This window comes from Gossypium hirsutum, chromosome D05 (genome assembly GCF_007990345.1).
Source record: "Gossypium hirsutum isolate 1008001.06 chromosome D05, Gossypium_hirsutum_v2.1, whole genome shotgun sequence".
Lineage (NCBI taxonomy): Eukaryota > Viridiplantae > Streptophyta > Magnoliopsida > Malvales > Malvaceae > Gossypium > Gossypium hirsutum.
In genome coordinates, this window is record NC_053441.1 from 58,139,986 (window position 1) to 58,152,895 (window position 12,910).

The 12,910-nt window shown below is 32.8% G+C and overlaps 2 protein-coding genes and 2 long non-coding RNA genes across 4 annotated transcripts; 2 read left to right on the plus strand and 2 right to left on the minus strand.

The window, feature by feature from the left end:
* Nucleotides 1-422: 422 nt before the first annotated feature.
* On the plus strand, nucleotides 423-1,179 carry LOC107903650 (uncharacterized). The gene is made up of 2 exons (XR_001685874.2): nucleotides 423-605; nucleotides 887-1,179. It is a non-coding gene; the product is annotated as an uncharacterized lncRNA (long non-coding RNA).
* Nucleotides 1,180-3,345: 2,166 nt separating this feature from the next.
* LOC121216839 (uncharacterized) lies at nucleotides 3,346-4,533 on the minus strand. The gene is made up of 2 exons (XR_005913050.1): nucleotides 4,245-4,533; nucleotides 3,346-4,159 (listed from the first exon to the last, which is right to left on the minus strand). It is a non-coding gene; the product is annotated as an uncharacterized lncRNA (long non-coding RNA).
* A 2,447-nt stretch (nucleotides 4,534-6,980) lies between these two features.
* On the minus strand, nucleotides 6,981-9,658 carry LOC107903648 (CASP-like protein ARALYDRAFT_485429). Its single transcript, XM_016829758.2, has 4 exons — nucleotides 9,503-9,658; nucleotides 9,106-9,362; nucleotides 7,432-7,564; nucleotides 6,981-7,340 (listed from the first exon to the last, which is right to left on the minus strand). The coding sequence occupies exons 2-4, from the start codon at nucleotides 9,234-9,236 to the stop codon at nucleotides 7,146-7,148; spliced, it is 459 nt and encodes a 152-aa protein (XP_016685247.1). The 5' UTR covers nucleotides 9,237-9,362; nucleotides 9,503-9,658; the 3' UTR covers nucleotides 6,981-7,145.
* On the plus strand, nucleotides 9,350-10,621 carry LOC107902273 (protein PHLOEM PROTEIN 2-LIKE A10-like). The gene is made up of 2 exons (XM_016828488.1): nucleotides 9,350-9,527; nucleotides 10,416-10,621. Exons 1-2 carry the CDS (start codon nucleotides 9,350-9,352, stop codon nucleotides 10,619-10,621), a joined length of 384 nt encoding a protein of 127 aa, XP_016683977.1.
* The last annotated feature ends 2,289 nt before the right edge of the window (nucleotides 10,622-12,910 follow it).

Consider the following 12,910-nt stretch of genomic DNA (forward strand, 5'->3'; position numbering starts at 1 on the left):
AAAATTGCTCAAATATGGACTGAATCGAAATAAAAACTAAAGTATTGGGCGAAATCGAAATAAAAAACGAAAAAAGGATTAAATTGTGACGGGCGCCGAAAGAGGGAGGACCAAAATGGTAAATACTCCAAATTCCCAAAACGCTGCGCTTCGATGGGACTAAAATAAATCAAAAATAAAATTTTAGGGCTAAATCAAAAAGAGTGAAAACAACGAAATAGGACCAGATTGTAATGTTCTGTAAAATAGGAGGGACTACGTGCATAAATAACCCATTTGGTGAAAACACGCGGATCCTCCCCTCGGGTCGGGTCACCGCGCGGGTCAGGGCCAAAACGACGTCGTTTTGGGGCTTAAGGACGCCGACCAAAACGGCGTCGTTTTTCTGAACTATAAAAGCAGCATTTTCAGGAAAAAAAATTCATTTCAAACATTTTGTAAAGAAAAAAAAAGGAGGGGGCCTTATATTCTCTGGGCAAATCCAGATACCGGCCAAAGGGCCGCCGTGTCTCCATCGCACCTCCGCCGGTAGCCGGCGCCATCGCCGCCATATGCGGCGGCCGGAGAGTTAAAAAAATTCCCTTCTTCGGCCGATCTAAAAGCAGGTATTTTTTTCCTTTCTTTTTTACTCTATTTATATATATATGTATATGCCGTGTATAAAAAACTTGTAAATAGGTTAGTGTTTTCGAAATATAAAAGAAGGAAACCTTGGATCTGCTTCTGCTTTCGCTTTTTCTGCTTGAATCTATCTCTTTTTCTTTGTATTTCTAAGTGACGTTTTACAAAGGAAAATCGGGGAAGCAGAACCCCTAAAACCGATATCCAAATTCGGCTTTTATACATTTATTTGCTAGTACTGTCGTTTCTTCTTAATTGTTTGCAGGCACTCGATGGCGCCAGTGGAGAGGCGGTGGTGGCAGAGGACGTGACAGAGGCGGTGGGTTGGTGGCAGCAGTCAAGTGGAGGCTGCAGTCAAGTGGGGCACTAGGGTTTCAGAGACTGAAACCCTAGTCTGACTCCTTGTTGGGTCTGGGGAATTGGGCTTCTTGGGCCTTTTATTTGTAATGGGCCCGTAACAAAAAGCGTTTTCGATTATTTAGATCCAAAGAAATTGGAACCAAATGCGTTAAGGATCAATTTTCTCGAATCTAAACATAAAATTTTACTTGTTTGAAAGTCGAAATTTATGCGTCGAGATAAATTAATCTAACTTGAAATAGTAGAAATGAAACACAAGGTTAATATGCGTACAAAGCAATACTGAATACGATAGCATAAAAGTAATACAAGTAATAAAAATGAACGAATAAAAGGGACAATTTAATAACATGTAAAATAGCAAGCATAAGCAAATAAAATTAAAATGTTCTTTTAAAATAAAAATAAATAAATAAAAGATATGAATAAAATTTATAGAAATATAAAGTATATATATAGGTATCAAAATTATGAAGTACAAAATATGTATGTGGATATATATATACGTTTTAAAATTATACAATATAACAAAAATATATGTGTATATATGTAAATTATAAAATATATGTACATATAAGTATTATAAAAATGTATAGATGTATGCATATATTTTAAGACTATAAAATATATGGAAGAATATATGTATGTATACGTAGTTTTAAGTTACAAAATATATGTAAGAAAAATGTAGGTGTGTATGAATTATAATATATATATATGTGTATTATATTAGATTTACATAGAAAACACATAAGAAGATTTATGATGAAATTAAATATTAATATATGAAGAAACTTAATATAATAATGCATAATAAATTTATAACGCTGATAATAAAACCTTATGATTTTAAAACAGAATAATAATAATAATGATAGTAATAATAATAATATTTTGAAAATATAAATGGGTATAAATAAATAATGAAATGATATTATAAGATAATAATATTAAAAATCCACATAAGTAAACAAATACCAATGCAAACGTAATTAATGTAACAATGAATAAAAGAATAATGACAGTTAATAAGCTAAGGTTTTATAATTATAAATGAAATAGATAATAAAATAAAATATATTAAAGTATTTAAATGTATGAGTAAAAGATGCAATAGAAGTGATGTAAAATTGATTAATTAGCAATGTGAAAACAATAATAAAAGGGTAAAATAATAAAGATAGCAAGAATAATATGAAATCAATTAATTTAACAATAAAATAACTAAAATAACAAAAAGAAGGATTAAATTGAACTTAAGGATGAAATTTTGGGGCAAATTAGTAATAATAAATAAAAGGAAGGACTACCCTGAACGCGCGAATAACATGGAGGGACTGAAAGGGAAATTTTCCCTTCTCCTCCAAAACGACGTCGTTCGAATAGCGACTGAACTGAAATCGCAGAAAATTATGGGGTAAATTTAAAGAAATATAAAACTTGATTAAAAAATGTTAACAAAGCGGAAGGACTAGGGTAGTAATTATACCCTAGTCACAAAACACGCGGATCCTCCTGGTAATGGGTTGGGTCACGCAAAACGGTGCCATTTTGGCGCTGAGACCCCTAGGTGAAACGGTGCCGTTTTAAATGCTATAAAAACTAAAAAAAAACTTAAATTTCATTCTAATCAGCTTCAAAAATAAATAAATAAAAACAGACAAACACTCTCTGCCTTTCCCCTCAGCCATTCGAATTCGACCTAGGGTTCCGCCCTCCGTCCACTGTGCAACTGCCATGGTTGCGGCCGACGAGGAAAAGAAATGGGCTTTTGGCCCTTATCTCGCAGTGCCGTTTGAGGGTCAAACCCTCTAGACGGCCAAAACAGAGGAGAACCCCGGCCTCCTTTCAAACCCGATCCTAACTGCGATGGAGACTCCCCTCTCTTCGATGATGTGATCACGAAAGTTCACCGGTGAGTCCCCTTTGCCTTTGTTATTTTCTATTTAATATAAAAAAATAAAACGAAAAAGAAACGCGAATCTGAGATAAAAAAATCACCTTTTTGTTTTTTATTACTCAATCTCGTGAAAAGAAAAGGGCCCCCCTTTTACAGTGTATTTGGCTTTTGCCGAAAGAAAAGAAGAAAAAACCTAAAAGAAAAATCCCCCCTATTTTTACAATGTATTTCAGCTTTTGTAGCCCTTGTTCTTGCTGTTGGTACTGATCTTGACTTGTTTGCAGGTGTAAGTTGCGGTGATTGAAGCAAGTAGCAAAGTTGGTGGCTGCCAGAGGAGTGATGTGATGGAAGCGTGTGAGGCGTGCGGCGCAAGGGCGGTGGCAGAGACTAGGGTTCTGAAACCCTAGTTTTCATTGGGTTTGGGCCATGTTTGGGCCTATTTTTGTAAATGGGTTTTGGGTTTATTTATTTTTTTGTAAAATGGACTGTTTAGGTTGGTTGCCAGGCCCGGGTAAAATTGGGCTTACACAGCTACTAGAAAACACTTCCTCCAGCAAATCAGAACCACCCCAATGCATATGCTAAATCACATTGACATACATATTTATCACATAAGTTGTATGCATGCATACATAAACAGATATTATACGGACCGTAACTTACACATAATTTATATATATCATAGCATATCATATTCATGGTCGAATCGGATAGCTTATCAGAACAGATAACAAAATATGTATAACACATGGTTTACAAAATAGTCATGCTTAACTCACGTACCTACTTATAGCAAATAATATTGCATTATTATATTTATCATAATTTATTTAACATACTTCCTACACTTACCCATGTTTGTTTTACTAAAATTTATGCTTTCTAGGCCTACCTAATGCCATCGGACCTAAATTTCGAGTCCTTTAATCGACCCTTTATTGGCCCAAAAGACCTACTCAGCCCAAAAAGCTAGTCGTGTGGTCCATATGGTCTATCCACACGATCAACATGGTCTCACACAGTAGTGTGTGGGAACATAGCCTGCATGACAAGCCACATGGGTTGTAAAAACACACATGGTCGTGTGCCCTACATGGGCTACAAAATCACACACGGTCCTGTGTCCCTCACGGCCTATCACACGATTATGTGTCACTGGGCAGTTTTAGAAAACAACTTTGTTTTACATATTTTTTGAATTTTCGATGAGTTTTTTGAGTTAAATCACACGCTTGATTGTTGATTTTGATGTAGATTCGCGAAAGAACACACAAGAACCTAAAATCAATATTCCAAACGTATTAGTAACAAAATGCAACACTAAATCAAGATTGACTCACTAACATAACATTAAAGAACCTACCACAAAGAAAACAACAACAATATCTAAGTCGTCGAAGGAATGCCCAACACCTATTGTTCTTTTCTTAAAAACGCTTCGAACTCGTTAAGTACAAAAAATACATATTAATACAATACTACTAAAGCTCTGAAACCCTAAACGCCCAATAAAGTAATTTTAATACATGGCTGAAAAAATAAAGGATGAAGCAACCTTACCCTTAATGACAAACTTATAGCACAAAGGACGGATGATACACAAATTAACAAAAGAATAAAAAAGAAGAAGAGAGAAAAAAGCATGAAAAATTGGAAAACCTACCATAAAGAAAAAAACTAACGAGAAAATGAAGGGGGAGGGAAAGGGGATGGTAATAATAAAAAGAAAATTTGGAAGAAAATCTCTCTTCACTACTTTTAAAACTACCCAACTAACTCCTAGTCGTATCCACATAAGATTTTTCCCAAAGTTAATATTTTTTTTCCACTTTGCATATGTAAGGATTTGAACATAAGACCAAAGGGTAAGTTGATACCTTACCATCAAACCAACAGGCTCATTCTTGTCAATAAATGCACTCAAATATTTCTTAAACCAAATGCCAAAAACTAGGGATTTAGACAAAATTTGCAAAAACAGAAGCGAAAGGATTCGAACCTAAAACCTTTCTCACACAAGCACAACCCTTAACCACTTAACTAGAACAAATTACTTAACATAATTTCAAAATCTTAACTAAAAAAATCACAATATGACCTCTCTAGGTTTCACTAACCTACTTTTTGCATTTTTCCTTTTTATTTTTCAACAATTAAGGATGAAAACTAAGTTAGTATAATAAATAAATGTGGTAGGAAATAATTAAGAAATGTGTAATAGACCAATAGCCAAGCATCACCCCATTCTCCTTATAGTCTTAAGTTCTATCCATGCCAATTCCCTTCCTTTTGTTTTAAATCTCAACAAGAAGGTTTATTTGCCAAAACAACCCCAAAATTTGCACAACTTGGCCTTTTAACTCATTTCCTAATTATATTAGGATTTTGATTATTTTTTCAAACCTAATTAGAATTTATTTCTCCCTCCTTTTTAAATACATTTTTATTACTTCTCTTTTTCATAAAAATGTTCATCATCTTTTGTTGAAAATGTTATATTCAAATCTCGTACCCAACATCAACCTCGTTCAATCTATTCTTCATAATGTTTTAGCGTAATGTCGTCAAAATCTGTTTCTAATGTGCCAAGATCGGTAAGGATTCCTTTTTTTAATTTTGTAGAACTCTAAAAATCTAATATAATATCGTTCTTGATAAATTTTCTAAAATTAATTCTAAATATTTAATGGGTTTTCTTGAAATCTTGTTAAAACTCGATAAATCTTAAACATCAATAGTAATTATTACATTTTCATCGATTAAAAGACCTATTGTAAGTATCCCAGATCAATTTTGGACATAAAGATCATCATACGAGACCCCATAAGTTATATGTGTGTTCTTTTGCTAGAAAATTGAGGCAAAATCGAACCCAACCCAGACCACACGACCATGTGACCCACATGGCCTAGACCCTCCCACACAATTGTGTGTCCCCTGTAACACAACTTTACAATTTTAACCTAAAAATTTTAGAAATTACACAAATTAGTCCCTAACTGGTTCCCAAATTCTAGTGTTTTGATGAATCTGTAAAATATTTTTGTTGTTTGACAGATTTGCTGAAAATATTTTCCAGAAAAATTGTTTTTACATATATTAATATATTTATATATATTAAATTGTTTTTACATATATAGTAATGATTTATTTATAAATAAATCTAATTAAATATATAATAATACTTAATTATTAAGTTAGAATATTAACCATCATAAATTGAAAACAACCAAAGTCAAATAAATTATTTGTAATATTTGTGCTAAAATATTTAGACAGATAATTTTGGAAGAGTGAAAAATATCTGAAAATATATATAAAATTACACAAATTAAACTAAGTTTAACAATCAAAACTCCGATGTTTTAAGTTTAAAATTCATTATTTTAGATTTAAATTACTTTATTAAAAAGATTTATCATGTTGCAATTGAAACCCATCTACCTCTGGCTGCAATTTTTTAAGGATTAAAGACTTAACTATTTGATTAGTAGGGTGGTTAGGAATTTGATATATGATATATGACAGATAGAATAGAAGACAATGACACATTCAGTAATCTTAAAGCATGGTGTTGATGAATACAAAGGAATTTTAATGAATATGAAATCTCAGCATTGGTGCGTGTAGCCTACGACTATGGAACAATTTCATCAGTTACTTTGTTCAAATCAAAATGCAAGGGATCATTATTTCCAATTTCAACTCAATAAACCTGATTTTTCATTGTTAAAACCAGCTTTGAACCTAAGCTTTACCATCCCTTGCCTATGAGCCATAACCAGTCAAGTGTGACCCTTGCAAAGATACCTCCTAGGAGAAACAAAACAAGCAAATTCCCTAGGAGAAACAATTGTCGAGATAATAATGGAGGGGTGATTTGAGGGCTTTGGAATGTTTGGCTGAAATTGGTGGATTTTTAAGGGGTAATTAAGAAATGGCCCTAATTTGTCATTTTGGTACAACCGCAAGGGACTCTTTGCAGTTGTAGCTGCAGTTTTTCTTTCACCACCTGCAAGAATTTGCTGAATGTTATATTTTTAATAAACTGTATGAACTAGATAAATGAACCATTGAATCGTAAATTGACAGCAAACTTTATTCAAAAACATTGAAATTCAATTTTATCGTTCAAGATTTTGATGTTTGTATATAATACTGTCAATGTACACTTCTTAATTTGAACATCTATGGAACTGTCAGGATCTGCCTGCTGAACTTTTTGTGTATGAAGAAAGGGTTGGAACTTGGAAGTGGCGAGTCGCTACAAAGATGGAAGGAGCCAAAGATTGAAGAGAGTTGAAGCAAAGGATAGAAACCACGACATGAAAGCCATAGCTGCAGACAACTGATATCTACTGCATATCTTTGATGAGCAATATGTCGAGCTGACATTGACCAAGAGACTTGTCACACTAGCAGTTGAGCAAGCCATGGCTAGTGAGAGAAATGACAAGGCCTGCAATCAGATAAAACACATGTTTTTACATCAAATTATGATAAGGGATAACACCATGGTGATGATATGCATAATAAGCCTCGTAACATACCCAGTCTCCAACAATGACAACTAACAGTACCCTTGGTTGTCGTGGTAAGCCTTTAACGAACACGAAATATGCATCAACCAATGCTAATGACACACTCCATGGAGTCACTAAACCCATGACTGTCACCAAGTAGCTACGAAAAAATTTAAAGGAAAATTGGAGATTGATTTATCACCCAACAATTGGTGAGCAACAATGAAAACACAAACATTATCTTCTATATCATTATATCTAATGAGCAATTGAAAATTATAGTTTGTACCTGCAATTGATCGAACAACACCATAGACAAGGCAAGTTTAGACAATAGAAGACCTTATCCTATGGCAATTTTTTATCATTCAATAGCTTCTGTTACTAGTGAAAGGGCTTTGAAATTGCAAGAACAGATAAGGTAAGACGGCCATGCCAGTCATAGCAGATTGGTACTTACGGTCTTATGTCCTAAGCACATAGCATCTCCATCGAAGAAAATTGGAGATAAGAAGTTTCAAATAACAATTTTTCTGAAGTACAGAATAAAGTGGTTATATTCATTGTCTTAAGATTGATCCAGATGGTTTGTGCTAATCTATAGAAGTTAGATAGCAGATACAGACAGTGCCTCATTATCTAGTTTCATCTTTCCAGAAACATGCAAAACAGGAGGACCCAAGTCAAGGAATAAAGTTCAAATGCAAAAGCCATACAAGACCACTATCTACTTTTACAATTCACCTTGTTAACTATCTTGATTCCCTTGACATCTAGCTTAATCATCCTTGATATTAGCACTTGATGAGCTACTTGACTCTGGCCATTTTGTTAATTGCTTAAATTAAGGCCTTTTACTTGTACAAATGCTCCCAACATTGTGCATTTTATACACAAAAAAAGACGCATTTTTTCCATTTCCATTCACCTGGTGAAAACTTTTAACAGAGGAAGAAAAATAACAAATAATTTCAATCTGAACAGAATCGAAAATAAGAAGTCTGGAAATCCAGCCTTGGATAACAAATATCATCAGCAAATAAGTTATATTCTATGGTCTAGTTCAACAACTAGCCAAGTAACAGGTCATGTACATTGAGAATGGTTTTGATAACTCTAATTGTTGAAAGTCCAAATTCAGTCATCCATAAAAAAAAAAAAAGCAATTGATCTTTGCATATCCCTGAATCAAAATAGACTCTCAGATAACTTTACCCTTTCAATCATTAAATGGCAGCTTTCCCTGCAGTCATCCGTAAGCAAGAAGCAAGATTTCCTAAAAATGGCTTTTTTTTAAAACCTTAAATCCTTTTGTTTTCATAAAAAAAATTCACCTAATTCACTTTCTGCCCAAGCCCAAAGCCCATCCCTTCAAACAATTTCCATGAAGATACCAGTAGGAACCAGAATTACTTTTGCTCTCTCCAACATGGTAAAGCTGCTATTTTACATGGCAAAAAGACATACGAAGCATCCAATTCCTTAAAAACCAATCACTAAAATGATCACGATTGTGATAGTTTTTCCCTGGAGGTTCCCAAAGAAACATCAGAACCAGCTTTTAAAAGTTGACAACGAATTGAATTCCGAGCAAATATCAGAAACAAAGAGGCATGGGTATTGAAGATTAAAAGCCAAAGAGAGGAAGAAAGATAAAATATGACCAAATAAATGGAAGAATCTTAAAACGTTTTCAGTTACCTGAAAGAAGTATAGCTATAGAATTCAACATCCAAACACATAAAGAGAAGTGAAGCAGCGGAGAAAACAGTTTGTCCCAAACGAAGAGCCAAGCTGGCGCTTGTTCCCAACGCCCCTGGCACTGCTTCCATCGTCCCTCATGTCATCTTATCTTTCTGCTTCTTCTTCTTTAGTGTATTCCCCTAAAACCCAATAAAAAAGCAGAGGCCAAACACTAGGAGAAGGGATTGAAACAATAGAATTCATGGCAGATTTGCCTGAGAAAGAGAGAAAGAGAGGAAACGAAACAGAATATGCTGAGAAGAGAAGATATACGACGAACTTTTACCTGGAAGAGAAGATGAAGAACGGAAGAAGGAAAATGAACGAAGAACGGAAGAACGAGAAAGAACCTTACCTGAATGAAGGAGGAACCGGAAAATGTCTTACAGAAATGAAATCCATAAGACATTTTCCCCTAAAACCCATTTATTTTACTCGTGTCTTGGAAAATCTGGAAAACATTTTGCTGCAAACAAACAGACACTTAATTTAAAAACTCGCAACGATGAATTTTGAAATCAACTCTTTAAATAGAAATGACTTCATTTATTACTCTATTCATTTTCTGTTGGGGATCAACTCAATTAAGGGCTTATTTAGTATTACTTAAAAAAAGTATTTTTGATTCTAAAAGTATTTTTGAAAAAAAACTGTGCTAAACAAATTGTTTATTGTTGAAATTTGTGTTGCATAGTCATCGACAATACTTTGCTGCATCGTTTTTCGCTCTGTTTCTCTTCGCTTCGCTTTCTCCAGTAAAACCACCTGCCATTTAGTTTCTCATCATTCCTCTCTTTCTTCTTCTTCCTTCTTCCTTCTTTTTTTTTTTTTTTGCATACATAAATTTATCCCTGCGCCAGACTGCTCTATTATGCTGCAACTGCTTTGACGTCTTTGCCTTGTACAATATAGTTTAAGTTTGATCTTGTTTCTATTTTTATCTCTTCCTTTTCATGTTCTTTGTACTTGTAATAACCATTTACCCTAGATTCAAAAAAAAAAAAAACTTTGCTTATTTTCTTTTATATATGTGGGCTAGAAGACTTCATTAATTGAAGGAAGAGGGAGACTCCATTTGAGATTGGGTGAGTTTTCTTGGCTTTTTTCGAAGCGTTCTGTCTTAGAAACTAATGGAGCTGCAGTTGGCTTTAAAGGGTTTGGAATTTGCCCAGAAGAAGAAGAAATGGGTTGCTTTAATGGCGGCTTTTGGTTTAAGCAGTTATAAACCAGTTATGGTTTCTATAGATTTTATCACTTTCCTATTATAGCTCAAAAGCGAAACAGAGTTTTAAAGCTTTTACGAGCTTTGGTTTCCATTACTGAAGCCGTCTCTGATCGTCCTAAAGCAATAAGAGTTGTTTCTAGTGATTTGAATGGTTTTCTCCAATCAGAATTAGACCAAATTCCTAATAGTTTGAAACAGGTTTCGAAAATCACCAGGTCCAATGAGTTTTCACAGTCCATAGCAATGTAAAGAACTGCAACCTGAAGGAGTTTTGAAGCCAAATTCGACTCCGAGCTGGCTGAATTGGGTGTGTGGTGATGAGTTTAGGGAGCTGATTGGTGATTGTATTCAAGTTTCTGTAGTAAAATTTTAAAGAAGAATCAATATGTTGAATTCTGAATCTAAGGGTTTTAACTTTGGATTTGAACTCCATAAATCTCACTGTTTTTAATCTCAATTATAAAAGTGAGTACTTTTGGATTGGGCTGTACTTAGCAGAGAACTTGTGCTCCTTATACTTCAATTCCTTGATTTCGATGAGAAATTTAAAGATACTGTTTATATTTAGGGTAAACTATCAAAATAGTCACTTTTGTTTGTCTTAGGTTACATTTTAGTTACTTATGTTTGAAATGTTACGTTTTAGTCACTTACGTTATCGTTTTGTAACATTTTAGTCACTAAGCCATTAATTTCCGTTAACAATGTAACAGTAAGCTGATGTGACACATTAAATCATCATTTCAAATAAAAATTTTAGGTTAAATTATAAAATTGGTCCCTATATTTTTTCATTTTGAGCAATTTAATTCTTTTCTTTTATATTCTTTTAACTTTTTTTCCTTTTTTTTTCCATTCTTTTCTACTTCTCCTTTTGTTTTCCTCCCTTCTCCATTTCTTTTAATGTAGTTTTTTTTATATTTTCTATTTGTTAAAACTAGTCCCTATACTTTTATTTTTTTTGAACAATTTAATTTTTTTTATATCTTTATTTGTTAAAGAAAATTATCTTTGATTACATACTCATCTTTGATTACATACTCTGTGTGTAAACCCAAAGACCATTTTTGATCATTGCAAGATGAATAAAATCGATTTTATTGAATTAATCAACATCGATTCTTCTTCAATATATAATAGAACACCTAGCTAAATTCTACCAAAGAAATTAATTTGTTTACCAAATTGGTGCCAAAAACTAGAAATCAAGTTAACTCTAATGGGATCAGAAGGGTTAACCAGTATCATGAGAATCTTCATTGAAAACTCAGGTCCAAGCAATTCTATAAAATCACCATAACAATCCATTTTTGGATCCTTTGTATAGCATCAACAATAAGTGTAAAATATCAAAAACCCCAATTCACAGTTGTTTACAATAAGCAAAAAAAATTTTAAAAAATCTTTATTCTGAGTTTTCATTGAAGATCAATACAAAATTGTTACCCTAAGTTCAAAAAATATCAAAAACTAATCAAAAGGAAGATTAAACAGAACGTACAAGAAATACCCAATACCAAAATAAAAGTATAGAGACTAGTTTTAACAAACGAAAAATATAGAAAAACTATGTTAAAACAAACAGAGAAGGGAGGAAAACATAGGGAGAAACAGAAGACAATGGAAAATAAAGAAAAAAAAGGAAAGTTAAAAAATTTTGTATTGATCTTCAATGAAAACACAGAATAAAGATTTTTTTTAATTTTTTGCTTATTATAGACAATTGTGAATAAAAATAAAAAGGAAAAAATTAAATTGTTCAAAAAAAATAAAAGTATAGGGACTAGTTTTAACAAATGAAAAACATAAAAAAGTTATGTTGAAAAAATGGAAAAGGGAGGAAAATAGAGGGAGAAACAAAAGAGAATGGAAAATAAGGAAGAAAAAAAAGTTTAAAAACATAAAAGAAAAAATTAAAGTGCTCAAAATGAAATAAATATAGGGATCAATTGTATAATTTAACCTAAAATTTTCATTTAAAATGATGATTTAACATGCCACGTCAGCTTACTGTTATCCTGTTAACAACAATTAACGGCTCAGTGACTAAAATGTAACCTGAGGTAAACAAAAGTGACTATTTTAATAGTTTACCCTCATATTTATGCTCTTATCTCTGTACTCTTTGTTTTTGTTGTTTTCTTTTATTCTATCTTTTTATAAATGCATTTTTTGCGTATTTATTGATTAATATATTTAAATTTAATAGATTGGAGCAAGAGTTGGGGTTCTAATTCTAAATATCTCACCTAGAGGAGGACTACAAGTAGCTTAGTTTCATTTTGGTATTCATTCTCCTACAAAGCATTTTTAACTAATTAAATTTTCATATACAGATTAATTCTCATTGTAGACCCTGTACAAGGTATAGTTTTGTGTTGAGGTTAAATTTAAAATAGGATCATGGTTGATTAAATTTATGGGTGTTTAAGTTGATTTAATGTAACTAGTCAAGGCATAGTTTTTGTGTCGAGGAGTTGGTATTGGCAAATGATGAACACTTGTGCTGGTCTTCTTAGGAAATTTGTTTAAGATCTG